Raw genomic sequence first — 19576 nt, forward strand, 5'->3', positions numbered from 1 at the left:
TAATATGATATTTAAATATATAGTCAGGTGTGTCACCATTTGCTTAGCTATTGTTTTACTGATGGGTGTTGAAGTTGTTTCTAATTTTTTGCTATTGGAATATTACTAAAATAAACACTCCAGTATACAAATATCTAAACATTAACTTCTTATAAGTCCATCAAATTGGCCAATTTACACTTCTATCAGCAACCACCACCTTGCCTTGAACAGTAGTGACTGTTATAATTAAAAAAAAACATTTAGCTCAGTTAATAGACCAAAAGTGGCACTTTGTTGTTGATTTAATTTGCATTTCTTTGACTTTTTTTTTTTTGGACAGAGTTTTGCTCTTGTTGTCCAGGCTGGCATGCAGTGGTGCAATCTCGGCTCACTGCAACTTCCACCTCCTGGGTTCAAGCAATTCTCCTGCCTCAGTCTCCTGAGTAGCTGGGATTACAGGTGCCTGCCACCACACTTGGCTAATTTTTTGTATTTTTAGTAGAGACAGGGTTTCACCATGTTGGCCAGGCTGGTCTTGAACTCCTGACCTCAGGTGATCCACTTGCCTGGGTCTCCCAAAGTGCTGGGATTACAGGCATGAGCCACTGCGCCTGGCCTTCTTTGGCTTTTGATGAGACTGAATAATTTTTATTTTCAGGAATTGTATATTCACTAGCTACCTTTGGTCTTTTGTGAATTCAGAGCAGTGTTAAGTGTTATTCCAGTTCTAAAACAACCCAAGAAGAATCAACTGAACAAAGAAGTAGGCATTTATAGGCTGTCAAAGTCATTTGTCCACAAATTAATTACACCTGAACTTTTTCTTTCTGCCTACTTTGTAATACTCAACAATTAGAAAAAGTTTAGGTATATAATCTTTATAATAAAGTCTGTCCTGACTTAGCAGAACAGATATAACATCTTGCCACAACATGAAATCACTATAGAATTTCATTTGTATAAAAATTCTTTTCTATATGTCCCCCATAAAAATTAAGCATAAAATACTTATATTGACGCTTATTTACAATTTAAACATTCCATATTATATATTTTAATGTTTGTTCATTATGAATGATGTACATGTCCCTGAAATTTTAAATTATTTCATCTTTTCTTACACTGTCACAGAACCTTTCATTCTAGAAATGAATGTAATATTTCATTCATTATACCTAAAATATCATTTGGAAATCATTCCTTTGAGCCTTGAATGGGCACTTTTTGTTTAAAAGGAAGCCTCTTATTAAAATGGGATGGTGTTTTGACAACTAGAAGTAGCAAAAAAAAAAAAAAAAGAAAAGAAAAAAATGTGATGGGGTAACTCTTCAGATATCGGTTAATACTACATAAACAACTAGTTGACTGCTGGACAAGAGCAAAATTCTGTGGATAAGAGTATTAAAATAGAAGACAGAAGATCACAAAAGATTACATGTGAAAAATGCAAAATGACTTAAGGCATAAATATTGGTAATTATTTAAGGGTACTCCCGATGGTGCTCATTCTGAGCCCTGATGACACGTCTAACTAAAGAGATGTCCTCGTTATACCCCATGAACAAGAAGGAAGATTGGGCCATCTGGCCCAGAGAAGTTTCTGAGGTTTTGTTTCGCTTTCTTGCCTTAGTAAGGACTTTGTCACCCAGGGCTTTTCTAAGACAGCGAAGCTCTTTGACCTAAAAAATAACACTAGTCTCTCATCTGAGGAAAATCAAAATAACTGAATGTAGTCACAAAATTACCACCATTACAGGCCTGGCAGTCATTCTGAAACAACTCCTAATGATAGCTGAGAAAGTTCTGGTGACCCTTCCCCAGATGTGAAAGGTGTGAGAAAGCTTGAGAGCAGAAGCAGAACAGGGATCATCAGTCAACAGCTCCTAAAAGAGGTGCACACCAAGCAAGAGGAGCACTGGTTCCAAAGCAACATCAACCCAGCCCATGAAGATCTGCAAGCGCAGGAGGGCTGTAAAACAAGTGGGGCCGGCAGGTGAATTCTCCAGAGAGCTACAGACTGGTTTCCAGCAAGCACACCTTTTTTTATTATGGCTTCCCCCTACCAGCAGGAGCTGCTAAAGTGGTACTACACTGGACCGGGCAGTTTGTAAATGTACTTCCCTACGACTATTGCAAGTGAGTACTCCCACTGAGATCAATAGGATGTAATCCTAAAATCTTCCTATCTATTGAAGGCTCAGAAGTCCTAATTTTGAAATTTGTGATATGATGGCACCAATGATTATTCTCAACATACAAGTCTTTCCTCCCAACAAGAGATGGAATCTATCCTCTTTGCCTTGAATCTGGGCTGGCCTGGTGATTTTCTTTGACCAGAATGTGGCAGAACTAACACTGCGCCAGTTCTGGGCCTAGCTCTAAGAGGCTTGGTATCTTTTAGTCTCTCACTCTTAGAACCCACCTACCTGCTGCTGAAGAGAGGCTACATGGAGAGGCCCAGGGAAGAGAAGCAAGCACTCTACAGAATGCAGCTACATGAGGCACTCCGACCACCATCACATGGAGCAGAAGAACTCCTCAGTCAAATCCCACAGAATTATGAGTAATAATAAATTACTATTTTTTTTAAAAAAAACACTACAATTTGAGATCAATTATTACATAGCAATAGATAACTGGAAAAACCTCTATCCTGCTATATACTGGCCATACTGTTATATCCATGGGCCCAGCCAATGTTAGCTATAGATAGAAAAGGCATTTGGAGACTTGTGGTGTAGAATCTCTGGATGGAAGTCAGTAGAATATAATGGCTTAAGAACATGAATTCTAAAGAGACAAGCCTCAGTTAGTATGCTGGATCTACCATTGATAAGCTGTGAACTTGGACAAATTACTTATCCTTCTTGTATGTATGATTCCAATGATATGACATTCAGACTATAAAACATTTTTCTTCAAAACAGAATGAGATGGCAGAAACTTCATTCTTAAGTAGAACTAAGACAAGAAAGGAAAGAATCACTCAATTTCTCTAGCTATTCTGCCAGAAGCAGTCTATTTCTGATTTGGCCATTTTCAAAGAATACAATATAAAAATAGGACAGTTGTGTCTGAATTATCCATTATTGAAACTATATCATATTTAAAAAGATCTTAGAATTGGTTGGGAATAATCTAACTAGAAATCACTATACTCTTGGAGTTACAGTAATACATCATTTTGGTTTTATACAACATAACACAAAACATTAAAGCAGATTTCTAAACTATTTTCCATGCATTTTGTAGAAGAAAGTTACATTGGTAAACACTGGCAAAAAACAGAGGCAGCAGTTTTGCTAAACTCTGGGGCGCCAGTGTTTATGATATTCAAGGACAAAGGGCTTACTTGAAAAATAATTTACCTCTGTCTACAGCGGTGGTCTATAGATATAAAGCAAATAATAAATAAATAAATAAATAAATAAAATAAAATAATTTACCTCAGTCTGAAATAAAATCCTGTATACACACCATGTTAGGGGTAAAAGAGAATTACAAAAATAAAATCTCACCATCAAAATTGCATTAAAAATTAAAATTAAAATATGTATTGACAAAATATATGCAATAGGTATGTATGTACATAGCACTTAAGTGTACAAAAAGGTAAATAAGATAAGTTTGTATCTACAGGTCACTTATGAAGAATAAATGATTCAAACAAACACTACGTTTATGGCCAGTTGGAGTCTGCTCTGCAATGGAAATGTTCCTTGTTAACAACAGCATGCTCACATCCTACTTTCAGTGGCAGATGTCTAAACTGTACCTCTGTCCTCGATGGAATGTCTTCCATTTCTGCAATTTCAGAGCTAAAGGTATATTCAGACTCGTTGCTGCTGTGGGTGGAGTCTGTCCTCTTGTGTCCAGGCTTAGGCACATGCTGCAAGGCAAATAACCCAGGTATAATTAACACAACATAATTAGTCTAGGCATAGTTAAGACAGCATCCACCTTGACTTGGTTCTTATCCCTACTGCCTGACTTGTATTGGTGCCCAAGTGATCTGTTCCATATTGTTTTGATCAAATAATTACCAAAAGGTCACCTCTTAAAAGAAAAAGGTACACTGGCATGACATGACAAGAACAGTTGCAAATCCAAATGCCCAAATAAAAATCACTTGTGATTATTAGTGGAGTACCCTTTGGATGTTGAAAGCTTTGAGCGGTCAGTCACACTGGGTGAAGCAGTGCTCAGTGAAGCACTGGGTAAAGCTTCCAAGCACTGACTTTAGTGCTGTAATCAAATAAAACTTATCAAAAACCTCATAAAATATATTGAAATGGCATGCACAATCATTTTACTGCATGGTAATTGGGCAAAAATGGTTTAAAGGAAAGATGAAGGAGTTCACACAGGCAGCTCTAATTTCTGTCACTTTAATACGTGAAGTTAAATCTTTGGAGTGAGCAGTGGGCAGGATGGACAGTACAGGAGAGGTAAGAAAGCTGCTCTAGTAATCCTCCGAAGAGCCCTCGGTTATTACCTCAGGACATCCGGGTGGCATTTTTATGACATGTAATACCTAGGAAATTAGTGTTCAGAAAGCTCATGGGGAATAGAAAAGTTTAGCAATGACACACCCTTCCCTCCTGTAGAAGAAGGGGTTAGAGAATAACTTGAGGGAAGAAGGAATTAAAAGGCTGGGCTCTTAGCATGTCCCCAGCAGGAGAGGTGGAAAGATCCAGTGGCCTTAATCTTTCAATGTTACAGTCCTGAGGGCTTCAGAAAGGCCTCCAAGAGCTTTCTCATCTGTCCAGTTTTCTTTGTACCTTCCCCCAACTGCTGGAAAAGAGCTGGAAGCCACAAAGAGCTTCTTTGTCTCTTCCCTTCCAACACCCAGGCTTATGGAGAGAAGACTCATTCAGAGACACTTAAAAGTCTCCCAGGCCAGCCCAACCTGTACTGCAAAGTGAAGGGAAGATCCAAGAACACCAGCACCTCTGAAACAATCCAGAAGCTGGGGTGCACACTAAAGTGGATAATCATCACAGATGAAGTCAAAGGCACTCAAATTCACTGTCTGTTTACAGACACAGGCACTCTTACTTAAAGTTTCCAGCCCAAGACCACAGTTGTATGAATGGCATTTATTTAATAAACTGGTTGTATCACTAAGAAAAATAGGTAGTCCAGATAAACACCAGGACAAAGATTTTTAATAAGCTTATTAAAAATGAGAGAGAGACGGGCGGATCACGAGGTCAGGAGATCGAGACCATCCTGGCTAACACGGTGAAACCCCGTCTCTACTAAAAAATACAAAAAACTAGCTGGGCGAGGTGATGGGCGCCTGTAGTCCCAGCTACTCGGGAGGCTGAGGCAGGAGAATGGCGTAAGCCCAGGAGGCAGAGCTTGCAGTGAGCTGAGATCCGGCCACTGCACTCCAGCCTGGGCGACAGAGCCAGACTCCCGTCTCAAAAAAAAAAAAAAAAAAAAGAGAGAGATCCCTGTCTTCCCACATATATCTGTCATTATACAAGGAATACCTTAAGGCATTAATAGAAGCAACATTGCTTGTTGCTATTTAATGTAACTTTTGGATACAGGGCAGTGGTTAAGTGCTCTGGGTCTGAAAGGAGACAGAGCTAGGCAGGAATACCAGCTCTTCCACTTACTTGTCCTTTACCCAACTTTTCTAGGCCTCAGTTTCATCATTAGGAAAAAAAGGGTACTAATTTCTATCTCATAGGGTCTGTGTGAGGATTAAATAAGAGTGTGCAAGTAAACAGTCTGGTGTGGCATAACAAGCATTCAATGAATGTTAACTGCTGCTGCTGTGATTGTTAGGGGACTGCAGTGATTCAGCAACTTCCTTGTTGGTAACTTTTCAGTTCTCTGTTTTTAGGATTTTGCTCCCCCGTTTATGTTTTTCAATTACAAGGACACATATTTGACTAGATCAACATGTTCTCCTTCAAGATCTGCATCTCCCTCCTCTTCTGCTCCTGATTTCTCCCATGATTCCTTCTTTTCCAGAACCTGTTTTATACCCTTTGCCAAGACTAATGACCCCACGATTAACATGCTGGTTTCCCTCCACTCTCTGGAATTAATTTACCTTTAAACACTTCATAAGCCTGTATTCCCATGCCTCATCATCTTTTCATCATTGGCTTGAAACTCCTTAGCCCTGGATTGGTCCTTCCTCATTGCCTCTGCCCCTATATTGTCTGGACAACCCAATGTTCTTGGAGAAAAATGCTACACTCTTGTACTAGGGCCAACAACTCTACAGGCTGGTAATAAGTGACACTATTAGCTTACTAGTGTTCTTTGGCCCATGTATCACATAGGTTATGGGAAGCCCTGGAGGCAGCTTATCAAGTCCCCTCCCTAGAGTTTCCTCCATTCATATGACAACCCTGTTTACGACCAAATGCTTCATTAGCTCTGGATTGAAGCAGTGAGAATGCCATTTGCAGAAGAGTGTCAGTCTAATATTAGTCAAGTACTCATCTGTTAGCTGTTCAGTTGTACCTAAACATTAAAATAAGATATTGTCGCTAATATTTTAATTGTCTTGGGTTATAAGATCAAGTTTTTTATTCTCTGCAATTCTGGGCAAATATTTTCTGCAAAACCTGTGATCTGGACTACATCTGGAGCTAGGAAATGAGATCTAGTGAAGAGACAAGTGGAAAGCAAGTGAGCTCTTATCTCCCTTCCTTTGCTTTCTCCTTTTCCCTTCCTCTGACCATTTTGTCTCCCAAGAGGAATGACAGTGAGTCACAGGCATACACAATGGAGAGGACACACGACTGAGAAATAAGAAATTCAGCAACTAAAACTACCCCTAGAGCACTGCTGGGAACAGATGGAGAGCAGGCAGACTTGCTTAGAAGAAAGGAGGAGCTGTGTCAAGCTGCTGGAGGATGGCATCACTGGAGGGCCCTTCTAGAAATGGCCACCTCCTTGACTAAAGAGACCCATGACCTCCTCACAGATGGATGTCTCTGGAATTTGCTCAGAGAGGGATACATGTATGGTACCTGCTTCTCTCATTTTATTTTCTGAAATTCATATTGCATGCACTATTAAAGAATCCAAGAAATTCTGCAGAAAAGACATCTGTTTATCTCTGTTTAACCTGGTAGATTACATTTATTTTACCTCAGAATTTCTTCTCCAATGCCACTTATTAACATCCCAAATAACCAGGGGGTCTCAGAAACACCTACTTATAGGTTATAAAGTTTAGCTCTAACCATAACTGAAACAGAGATTAACCATAAATGTTGGCATGGTCATCTAATAAATACAGTGAACAAAAATATACCAAAGAATGGAACTGGGGAACATAAACACTGAAAAAGAAGAAAACAATTCTAGAGAAAGCTAAGAATTACAGAATGTGAAGGAAGAAAGGTTTCAATGGGACCAAGGGGAGCATGGTGATCAAGGAAGATGAAGCTTAACAAGAGTCTTTGGATTTGTCAATTGTAAGAACAGTTATAATGGTGACTTGCATCTACTTCTAATTTCTCTTTGTCACACATAAATCAGAGTAGTGAGGGTTGAAATAATGGTCCAATGTGGGATTTATATTAGCTTTTTAGTCTCTTTTAGACAGGATTTTCTCATCTGCAAGGTGATGAGAGCCTATCTTTCATATTACATGATCTCTTTTATTTTGACTTTTTAAGTGTCATATTGTAATGAACTTTGTCAGTAGGTCCAGATAGAAGCAAAATTTGAAGCAAATACTCTGCTCCACAGATACTGAATTGTCTGGCTTTTTATGAGATATTTCAAAGCATTTCTAGTCATTTGTATAATTAGGTTACCTTTAAGGCTGGTACTCGTAGGCAACAAGAGAGCTTGGGAACTCTTTGTTTTCTGATAGCAGGATATGTGGAATAGGGAGGATGTGCAGAATTATTACAAGTATGAAAGGTACATTGGCAAATGCAGAAGAGTCCTTGAAATAGATAATTCATTATAAATGGAGACTGAATGTTCTTTTCATAGGAATATGTCTTCGAAATTATAATCAAAACCAGTCTACATGTAAATGTTTCATTAGGCCATTCAATATATGAAACAAAGTCCAACTGACTGGGCGCAGTGGCTCATGCCTGTAATCCCAGCACTTTGGGAGGCGGCCAAGGTGGGTAGATCACTAGGTCAGGAGATCGAGACTATCCTGGCCAACATGGTGAAACCCCGTCTCTACTAAAAATACAAAAAATTATCCAGGCGTGGCAGTGGGTGCCTGTAGTTCCAGCTAGCTACTCAGGAGGCTGAGGCAGGAGAATCACTTGAACCTGCGAGGCGGAGGTTGCAGTGAGCCGAGATTGCACCACTGCACTCCACCTGATGACAGAGCGAGACTCCGTCTCAAAACAAAAACAAAAACAAAAATTCACCTGTACTGACTTTATACTATCATTTAGCAAAGTCTTTAAAGTGTTTGACTTTACTGAAGTACTTGTGCATAAAATTATATTATTTCTGAGATTTGCTTTAAAATAATCCAATCCATTGGATGGAGTGGGTTGGGGAGATGGAATGGGAGGTAAATATGTGTTGAACATTCTGGAATTGGGTGGTAGGCACACGGAAGATATGGAGGTTCATTCTACTATTCTATTTACTTTTGTATATGTTTAAAATTTTTCATTAAAAAAAGCGAAAGTGTTTGACTCACCACCATAAGGGTCATCTCTTCTTTGAGGTCATCATATCGTTCTTCTAGGCGACTGAACTCATTCAGAAGGTTCTGATATCTCAGTCTTTCATCATTAAGGTCGAGCTCCAGTTGTTTTGTTTCTTCTACTAACTTCTTCTCCATAGTTTCTGAAATTAAAAAAAGGCTATGCATATCAAAGATGACCCCTTGAAAATGCAATTGTGTAAACATGTGTACTGATTTCCAGTTTCTCTGCAGGGAATTTTACTTTTAGTATCACTGTGATCCATGAAGAGTGTCTTAGTAAAATTTAGGAAAAGAAAAAATGACCAAAAAATGAAATAATTTATTAATACTAACAATCATCTACTGAGTTATTGCCTGTACTCTGGCCTTAGTCCCACTAATTGATATACTGGTTACAGCACATCCTTGAAAAACTTCCACTAGTCACTGTCTAGTAACTCAACTATATGTATTTTTATTCCAGTGGTATTTTATTCATAAAATTCTTTTGCTCAAAGTAGTATACTCTCTCCAAAAGTCAGAGATATTTCTCAAGAGAATGGCAACTTTTCAGTGGACCCAGCTGTCCTACTCTACAGAGTCTCTCTTCATTTACCATCTCATGGTTCTATCTTACATTTTCTATCACTTTAACCTCCCCTGCTGTCCTATTACTCTGCAGCTTCTAACCAGATAAAAGGCCAGATAAAAAGCCTAGCCAGCTGTGATGTGTGTTTCTTGGTCATCCCCCGCGCGCTGCTAAGGAAACCTTGTCTTCTCCATTTACCTACCCCCTCCACCCTCTCTGTGGCTATGGTTTGTTTTTGGCTAGGACATGATCTGGAAATTGGAGATTAGCCCTTGACTGCAGATGAAGTAAAGTAACAAAACCTCAAATCTCAGCTATATGTCTTAACTCAATCAGTCAACCAGTCATATTTATAATATTAAGCTTCCTACCACTTTGCTCCATTTTACCCATATATTTTGAGGTTAAATCTTAATCTGCCCTGCCTGCTTCTATAGCTTCACCACTGCTTTCTCTGTGAGCACCATGAGGCAAGGGCTACAAGTGTCTTGTCACAGCTGCTTTCCTGGTGCCCACCACAGTGCTTCCCTAGAGTAGGGCTTTAATAATTTTTACAGGAATGAATGAATTTCTTCTCTCTAAAACATTCTACAAGTTGCCTTTTATTCTCACCAGAAGCTGTTCTGAGGCTACCAAAAAATTTTCCCTTGGCAAACTCACTGACATTTCTTTGTTCTTACAGTTCACTTTCAAATAACATTTTATATTTTCCTAGAAGATTCTCATCATTCTGGATCCTTCTGTTACATGCTGCCTCCCAGCAGCCTTCTTTCCAGGGCTCTGTTTTCTCCTTCACCTCTTAATTTTATTTTCTGGCTCCTTTTCTTTACCTCATCCCTTAGTATGGTCATTAATTCCAGGTTTTCTTCTCTTTCCTCTCTATTATCCCCTTCAACTAGGAGAGGTGAGGCAGTCTCTCTTACCACCACAGTTTTAATGGGTATCTTTAGGCTCCCTTCTTATTTTTTTCTCTAATCTTTAATCTGGATTTGCTTTCTGAACACCTCCATGTTGAGGTCCTCGCTGACATCTCAAACTTAACAATCCAACAACTGGCCTCATTAATTTGCCTCATAAATGTGTACTCTTTTCTCAATATCCTTATTTCTAATAACATACCATTATTATTTTGTTATCTCATTGTAAAATCTTAGAACATTTTTGCCTTTTTTGAATACCAATGTAATCAACAGAATGTATATGAAAATGTACTATTTTCATATAATAAATCCCCATTCCAAACCATCTTTTCTCTTCCATTTCCACCACTAATTACTGAATAGATCTGTATCTTCTTACCCCGTATTTATATATATGTGGATTCCTTATTAATTTGTCACCATTCTAACCTACCCCACAAACAGAAAACAGAATAAATATCCATATCTGGTTAGTTCTCTATTTAAAAAATTAGTGTTTTTTTAGTTTAATAGAAAAAAGTGGTGAATCTTAGAATAATATCCATTGATTTAGCCAAAAAAAAGACAACACACACACACACACACACACACACACACATATAAATATACACATATTAGCTCAAAAATTCTTACTAAAACATTAGGAATCCTATAAGCCTTAACTAATGAATCACACATGCAGAACAAATTTAATTTAAAAAAAAAATTACCTATGACACTGACTGAACCTGAGTTCACATTTGTACCTAGAGATACCAGATTTACAATTTATCAACCAACTAATTCAACCAAAATATGTGATCTCTTACGTCTTGGAACTTCGTAAATTTGCTGATGATAGCCTCAACTTTTAAAAATATTTAAACTCTAAATAACGTTGTGTAACTCATCAAGTAACACTGTAACTTATACAGCTTTGGTGTGAGGTTGGTTGGCGTGTAGTACACGTGTAAGCTTTACCTGTCATCTCCTTAGCCTGCTCCACGATGCGGTGATTGAGGGCTTCTTTTTCTTGCTTCAGCAAAGTATTTTCTTCCTTCAGATTTGATACCAGCTATGAAATGAAACAATAAAGTGAGATGGCTGCAATGGACAGAGGAAGCCTGATGACCAAGGATAAAGACCATAAGCAGTCATTCCTTACTTCCACCAACTCTGTGCTTCCTATCTTTGCCTGGTTATGTCTAGTAACCTTACAAACTGGCTCAAGCATTACTCCCTCCCAAGAACCTTCCTGAAACCCCTTTCAATTAGCTGTCTTTTCCCTGTGCTACCACAAGACCCTGTATATGCTCTTTATATCCATCACAAATGATTTACTTTCCTCTTTTACAGAATAGACTAGAAATTCTTGAAGGATAAGGATGGTGATGGTTTTTTACTTTACGCCTTAAACATTAAAAAATTGCCTGGCACTAAAGTTAGCATTTGCTCTCAGAGGTAATTGATATTACCTTCTTATTTCAACGCTTTCACATAAAGCTTATGTGTACCCATGATTCAAGTGGAGAGATTAAGGAGGTTAAGAAGGATGTGAGGATGTTTTAGTCTGGGAAATTCACTGAAGACCTTTTGATTCTCCCTGATATCTATGTTAAGAAAGAGAATTTCTCTTTCATCTCTCTTTAAGAGTTTTACAAGGCTGAGGCTGGGCGTGGTGGCTCACGCCTGTAATCCCAGCACTTTTGGAGGCAGAGGCGCGCGGATCACGAGGTCAGGAGATCAAGACCATCCTGGCTAACACGGTGAAACCCCGTCTCTACTAAAAATACAAAAAAATTAGCTGGGCGTGGTGGCGGGTGCCTGTAGTCCCAGCTACTCGGGAGGCTGAGGCAGGAGAATGGCGTGAAGCCAGGAGGCGGAGCTTGCAGTGAGCCGAGATTGCGCCACTGCACTCCAGTCTGGGCGACAGAGTGAGACTCTGTCTAAAAAAAAAAAGAGTTTTACAAGGCTGAGAACTAGTGCTTTTATTCCATGTTTAAATAAGCATTGACATTACAACAATGTCAATGTACTTAATGCCACAGAACTGTCCACTTAAAAATGGTGAAAATGGTAATTTTTTTAATAGTTTTTTCTTTTTTTATGTATACATATCCTTCTCACCAGGTCTTCTTTTTTTTACTTTTTTTTAAATTATAAAGTTCTAGGGTACATGTACACAACGTGCAGGTTTGTTACATATGTACACATGTGCCATGTTGGTGTGCTGCGCCCATCAACTCATCATTTACATTAGGTATATCTCCTAATGCTATCCTTCCCCCAACTCCCCTCCCCACAATAGGACCCGATGTGTGATGTTCCCCTTCCTGTGTCCAAGTGATCTCACTGTTCAATTCCCACCTATGAGTGAGAACATGTGGTATTTGGTTTTCTGTTCTTGCAACAGTTGCCTGAGAATGATGGTTTTCAGCTGCATCCATGTCCCTACAAAGGACACGAACTCATCCTTTTTTATGGCTGCATAGCCATGGTGTATATGTGCCACATTTTCTTAATCCAGTCTGTCACTGATGGACATTTGGGTTGATTCCAAGTCTTTGCTATTGTGAATAGTGCCGCAATAAACATACGTGTGCATGTGTCTTTATAGCAGCATGACTTATAATCCTTTGGGTATATACCCAGTAATGGGATGGCTGGGTCACATGTTATTTCTAGTTCTAGACCCTTGAGGAATCGCCACACTGTTTTCCACAATGGTTGAACTAGTTTATAGTCCCACCAACAGTGTAACAGTGTTCCTGTTTCTCCACATCCTCTCCAGCACCTGTTGTTTCCTGATTTTTTTAATGATTGCCATTCTAACTGGTGTGAGATGGTATCTCAATGCGGTTTTGATTTGCATTTCTCTGATGGCCAGTGATGATGAGCATTTTTTCATGTGTCTGTTGGCTGTATGAATGTCTTCTGTTGAGAAGTGTCTGTTCATATCCTTTGCCCACTTTTTGATGGGGTTGTTTGTTTTTTTCTTGTAAATTTGATTGAGTTCTTTATAGGTTCTGGATATTAGCCCTTTGTCAGATGAGTAGATTGCAAAAAGAAAATGGTAAATTTTATGTCATGTATATTTTAACAAACACACTCACAAAAGCTGACTCTTAACTTTCTAGTTCTTTGCTGGATAAGGATTCCCAGGAAGGAAAAATCAAAACCAAAGGTAATTTTGCAAAGTAGATAATTTTCATCTTTGGAATAAAATGTGTGCTTATGATGAGTAAAATCTGAATTCCTTTTTCTAAGCAAAAGTTTAAGAAACTCTGAAAACAAGAGCTTTAATAGTAGGGAGAAAGCTGGCAGGCAATCTCTCATCATGTCAGGGGGTTTAGGACAGGAAAAGAGGGCTCCGGGGAGCAGGAAAGTTGGATAACCACACTGTGCCACATACAGCAGACATTAGTCCAGAAGGTATCCCTTCTGAGGGCTGTCTTTTCTCTCTGCACTGATCTTGCCTTAACATCCACTCTCAGTACAAAAAAAAAAAAAAAAAAAAAAAAAGCCCCAGGTCTCTGTGGGCTTTCCGGAGAGGCTCTTGTTTGGTAGGGGTACACAACAAGTCACCTATGGCGCTTTTTCAAAATAATGTGCCTAGCCCACACTCCCAGAGTCTGGACAGCTCCCTTTTTATGTAAAAACTCCTCAGCAGTTTTGATAAATGCTCTTGGTTAGGAACCATACATAACTCTACTGTAACTTCTGGGCTCCTTGATCAGACTGAGAATGTAATTTTCCTGACCATGAAGCTGACTATCACAGTGAAATGTTTTCATTCTTCCCCTATCACTACATTCCATCAACAGAACTAATGGGGCCGGGTACGGTGGCTCACACGTGTAATCCCAGCACTTTGTGAGACCCATGTGGGAAAACAGCTTGAGGCTAGGAGTTCAAGACTAGCCTACACAACATAGGAAATGCCTCCTGAATGTCTGAATTAACGGTAGTGCCTACAGCTATCTCTCTGAAAAGAGGAGAAAATGAAATGAAATGAAAGAAGACATGTGAATCTGCTTGTGTGTTTATTCTATCAGACTAGAAAGGCAAGAACTTGGCTTTAAAGAGGAAAGGAGAATCTTCCCACCACACTTAAATACTGGACGGATTCTGAGGAATCAGAAGCTGGAAAGCTTCCGTGGTTTTGGGAGACTTAAAGGAAGAAAAGAGATCTTAAACATTTAAGAGTATTTTTTTAAGTGCACATCTGAGTTCTGAGAGAACAAACTTGCCCTATCAAAACAACATTACATAAAACAGAAAAGAATCTCACCTTTTGGCACTGCTGTTTCTATATATAGAGTACAGATCTAGAGATATAGCAGGAATTACTTTATTGGAACCTCGAATGCCATGGAAGGACTGCAATTTTACCAGCCACCCTACCCTAACCGACCTGCATCTAAGTTCCTGCTGTGGTTCTCACTGCATTTGCTGCTATTCATTTAGAAGTCAGTATAGACAAATCATATCAGGATTCTTGCCAGCAGTTACAGCTGACACAGGCAAGTCTGTTTTCATTTAAAGATGGTAATACCAGTGGAATCTCTGAAAATCAATTACTTTTTTCCAGGAAGCCTAATGTTGAGGTACTTTTACAAATGTTTCAGCAGTACATCTCATTACTACTTGATAATCTTAATGTCTTCTATACTTAATAAAGTTTTGATATGTTAATACAAATTTGTATCATGCAAGTACTGGTCAATCTGAAAGCATTTTGTGGGGAGGGTTCCATCTGCATAAAGCTATTGGTTGCAATCACTGTGCATTTAGATTTCTCCTGCTTGGACTTCTTAATACAGCCTTAATGTAGGCATCCACAAGGATCCCTACCATCAGGTACTAAATATTATGCCTAATGTTCCATTATTGGAACACTAAGCATGTGGGAGTTATTTATATCCTACTGCTCAAGGTCATTGAGAAAGATTGATTCTGCAATTCAAAACACTGCAACCTTAGGCATGAATGGGTTAATCACATTAACCCTACTGAAGAAAAAGGACTCTATGCCCCAGACTGACTTTTTTTTTTAAAAGGAGTCTATGCCCCAGATGGACTTCTTTTTTTTCTTTTTTCTTTTTTTAAATATACGAGTGTTAGTAGGTACTTGGCCATTCTCTCCTAAAAATACTGCTCTGCCTCTGTTCTTATTAGAGTCAAAAGTTCTGCTAAAAGACCTACAGCCTACTCATTGATAATGTGAAATAAACACTTGGGAAACAGTAATTCAACTAAAATTTGTACTACATTTCTAATAAAACCAACAGTGAGTCACATGGACCAAGTCATGATGACAGCACATTTCCTTTGTGTACGGAGTAGATAGGGATATGGACATTATTCCTACCTGCTCTGTTTCTTGTTTGTATTGATCTGCACGTTCCTCAATGCATTTTTTCTCTGAACGAGTTTGCTCCAGGTCTTTCCGGAGCTTGGCAATTTCTTCCTGCAGACTAAGGACCCGCCCAGTGGCAACTTTCGCTTCCTCTTCACTTAGTTGAAGACGTTCTAAGTCACTTCGTAGTTTCTCAGTCTCAGAGTTGTATATTCCTTCCAGATTGGTTAGTTTCTCCACGAGGCATTTGTAGTCTTTGTTCTTTAAATATACACATAAATAACAATATGTATTTAGTGAGAAAACCATGCTTATTCATCATTTTCATGCTGTATCGTCATAACAATGATATAGTATCTAACCAAAATACTAACTACAACATTTGCAATAGCACAACCAATACCTTCTAGGTGACACAAAGAGAGAAGAAAACAGGGACAAATAATTCAATTCTGTTTGATGCAGTAAGCAAGACAGATGTGATTTTCTCATAGTCACAAGGTGAATTACATAGTAAATTCTTAATTTCTTGATTCTTAACTCAGAAATAGGAGGATCTATACTTGTTTTTGAAAACAGAACAAAATGTTGCTAAAAACCATGTAGTAGCTTAGTGATGCGTAAGAATGATTAAAACAGCCTCAAAATCACAAGTTGGCCAGGTGTAGGGGCCCACACCTATAGTCTCAACACTTTGGGAGGCCAGGGCAGGAGGATCACAAGAGAGCAGGAGTTCAAGACCAGCCTGGGCACATGAGACCCTGTCTTTACAAAAACTTTTAAAATTAGCTAGACATGGTGGTGTGCACCTGTAGTCCTAGCTACTTGGGAGGCTGAAGCAGGAGGATCACTTGAGCCCAGGAGTTTGAGGCTGTAGTGAGCTGTGACTGCACCACTGCACTTTAGCCTGGGTGACAGGGTGAGACTCTGTCTCCCCCCGCCCAAAAAAAAAACCAAAACACATACACACACACAAATTTCTCACAAATCTTTGTTTACTACCTCAAAATTTCTCCCTGTTACTCAGAAAATCTTTCCTCCCATTTCATTCTGATTCCTGTTTTGCTTTGCTCTCCTTAGCATTTTTATATTCTTAACTATCGTTATATCATTTACATGTGCTAAAATATTAGTAACTATCTTTAATCAAACTTTTATCTCTGCAACAGACTGCAAGTTCATCAGAAGTATGAACATCTTCCTGCTTCTTTTACTATTTCAATGCTAAACAACTCATCTGCAAAATGAACATGATACCACATGAAAATAAATGATAATTGTGACAGAGCATTACAAAGTATAAAATACAGTATGGTTCAAGCTGGTGTTTGAAAAATAAATAACATACAATGTGACTCTTGGTCATAAAGGTTTGAAGCATTAGTAGATCTGTGTTCTCAAAAATAATTTCCTGCCAGGCATGGTAGCTCATGCCTGTAATCCCAGTACTTTGGGAGGCTGAGGCAGGAGGATTGCTTGAGGCAACAGCCTGGCAACATGAGATCCTGTTTCTACAAAATAAAAAAATTAGCTGGGTGTGGTAGTATGTGCCTGTAGTCCCAGATACTCAGAAGGCTGTAGTGGGAGGATCACTTGAGTCCAGGAGGTTGAGGCTGTAGTGAGCTGTGAACATGCCACTGAACTGTAGCCTGGGTGACAGAGTGAGACCCTGTCTCAAATAATAGTAACAATAATAATAATAATAATAACTTCCTGCCTTAGTTTTTGCAATTGTGATCCACCTTATGAGTTATAATTACTTCCATGCTCATTATGGAAATAAGTATGGTCATAATTTTACTTTTTACTAAGACCGAAGGGTAAAGTCAAAGAAAAACAATATTAAAAATAATCCCGGTGGATTTCTTCGGGCATACTCCACTCTCAGGGCCCCTCTGTGAAACACACCTGCTCATCAACTTTGCGCTGCAGCTGCATGATCTTGTTCTCCATGCCAATGTGCAGTTTCTTATAGCGCTCCACTGAGCGAGCCTCGATTTTGAGCTTCTTTAGCTCACGCTTGGCCATCATCCGCCGGAAGCAGCACTGAAGGTAGATGATGGCATGCATGCTCCTCTTGTAGTGTGTGCGGGCCAGCCAGCCCCGGACTCGCTTTTGAATGATGACTGCTTTGTGCTCACGGAGTATCTGCAGAAAAGGATAAGGGCAAGCAATGTCAAGACTCTGGACTACACTCAAGATTATCAATCTATGTTGGGCTGAAAATCCATACATTACCTAGAAGAAAAGACACAAAAGTTGAATTGACAATGTACTATGTAGATTATACATATTATAGATATATGGAGGCCACAAAATTATTTTTAAAAGTGATTTGAAAAGTAGACTTTAAAAGGTGATTTCAGAAACATAATAAAAATGTGTCATATGCACATATTATGTGTTTAATTCTAAGCAGAATATAGATTTGGAAGCTGTCTAAATAAAAAGCACCAGATTACCAAAAGAAAAACTACTTTAATAAGAAAGAAAAAATATATTAGGTTTCTTATTAGTATATGATTTCTGTTGGCAACAGATGATCCTCTATAAAATTAACCGAACCTGGCACCCTGTAAACTATGTGCTACTAAAATAAGAGATATCCCTACCACCCTGACTACTGATACCACCTCACTACGCATTATTAGGCCCATGCATGAGGACATGAGGTATGGGCAGCAAACTGTCTGTAGAGGCCAACACTTGAGGTGCTAAAAAGTTTGTACTGATTTATTGATTTTTTTTTTTTTTTTTGGAAACTAAAAGATGACACTGTTGTTTACCACATTTGAGGAATACCATTCTAGTGAGGATTTTCCATTGCTATTTCAAATGTAGTAAGGATCCACTTTTGGGATTCAAAGGCAGGTGGGATGGGGCTTTAAAATGAAAGGTAAAAGTAACAAGATGTGAAACAAACTAATCTTACTTTTGATTTCAGGTTACATTTCCTAAAAACAATCATGATATTTCCCTAAACTTACGAAACAACTTACAACAAAAGTTTGCCTTATGACATGAATTTGTTGTCACTAAAGAGCACCAAACAGAGACTGTGTAAACATTTTCTAGGAAAGATGGAGAAGAAATTCTTGAATTTTAAGAAGAGGTAGCCAGGCGCAGTGACTCACACCTGTAATCCCAGCACTTTGGGAGGCCAAGGTGGGTGGTTCACATGGGTCAGGAGTTTGAGACCAGCCTGGCCAACATGGTGAAATCCCGTTTCTAATAAAATACAAAAATTAGCTGGGTGTACTGGCGGGTGCCTGTAATCCCAGCTACTCAGGAGGCTGAGGCAGGAGAATAGCTTGAACCCAGGAGGGAGAGATTGCAGTGAGCCGAGATCGTGCCATTGCACTCCAGCTTAGGCAACAAGAGTGAAAAGCTCCATTTCAAAAAAAGACAAGAGAGAAAATAAAAGAAAAAGTAAACTAGAAAAATCTGGCACCTATAGATTTTTATGTTTATAATTTTATGAAGTAACTGTTGCATGATATAAATGATATTTAAATATTATATACTTAAATACTTGGTGATTATTACAAATGGACACAATACACCTCCTATCAAATTCTTTTTTTTGCTTTCTTGAGACTAAGTTTCATTCTTGTTGCCCAGGCTGGAATGGGCGCGATCTCGGCTCACTGCAATCTCCATCTCCCAGGTTCAAGCGTTCTCCTGCCTCAGCCTCCCGAGTAACTGGAATTATAGGCATGTACCACCACGACCTGCTAATTTTGTATTTTTAGTAGAGACAAGGTTTCATCATGTTGGTCAGGCTGGTCTCAAACTCCTGACCTCAGATGATCCACCTGCCTCGGCCTCCCAAAGTGCTGGGATTATTGGCGTGAGCCACCGTGCCTGGCCCTATCAAACTCTTAAAATGTAAAATCTCTGAAAGCATCTATCCATATATATAGCAGTTTAATAAGATCATTAAAAGAATAGTTTCTATTTTAGGTTATTGCACTTGATAAAAATAATGACTAAAATGTGTCATCCTAGAAGATACATTTAATAAATAAGTGGTTAACTTTTAAACCATCAAATACAAAGTAAACACAGTTGTTCAGGAGATCTGAGTAGTGTCTTCGGCC

At 38.8% G+C, this 19576-nt stretch overlaps 1 protein-coding gene across 5 annotated transcripts in view; it reads right to left on the reverse strand.

The window, feature by feature from the left end:
- Nucleotides 1-19576, reverse strand: part of MYO5A (myosin VA (heavy chain 12, myoxin)) — a 160700-nt gene that overhangs the window by 67508 nt on the left and 73616 nt on the right. For all 5 annotated transcript variants that reach the window (XM_011928637.1, XM_011928633.1, XM_011928636.1 and 2 more), the window contains exons 20-24: nucleotides 17385-17624; nucleotides 15489-15737; nucleotides 11099-11192; nucleotides 8642-8790; nucleotides 3758-3871 (exon numbers count right to left, since the gene is read on the reverse strand). In XM_011928637.1, coding sequence (XP_011784027.1) covers nucleotides 3758-3871; nucleotides 8642-8790; nucleotides 11099-11192; nucleotides 15489-15737; nucleotides 17385-17624 — 846 coding nt within the window. The remainder of the gene's footprint in view (nucleotides 1-3757; nucleotides 3872-8641; nucleotides 8791-11098; nucleotides 11193-15488; nucleotides 15738-17384; nucleotides 17625-19576) is intronic.

This window comes from Colobus angolensis, unplaced genomic scaffold (genome assembly GCF_000951035.1).
Source record: "Colobus angolensis palliatus isolate OR3802 unplaced genomic scaffold, Cang.pa_1.0 Scaffold78, whole genome shotgun sequence".
Lineage (NCBI taxonomy): Eukaryota > Metazoa > Chordata > Mammalia > Primates > Cercopithecidae > Colobus > Colobus angolensis.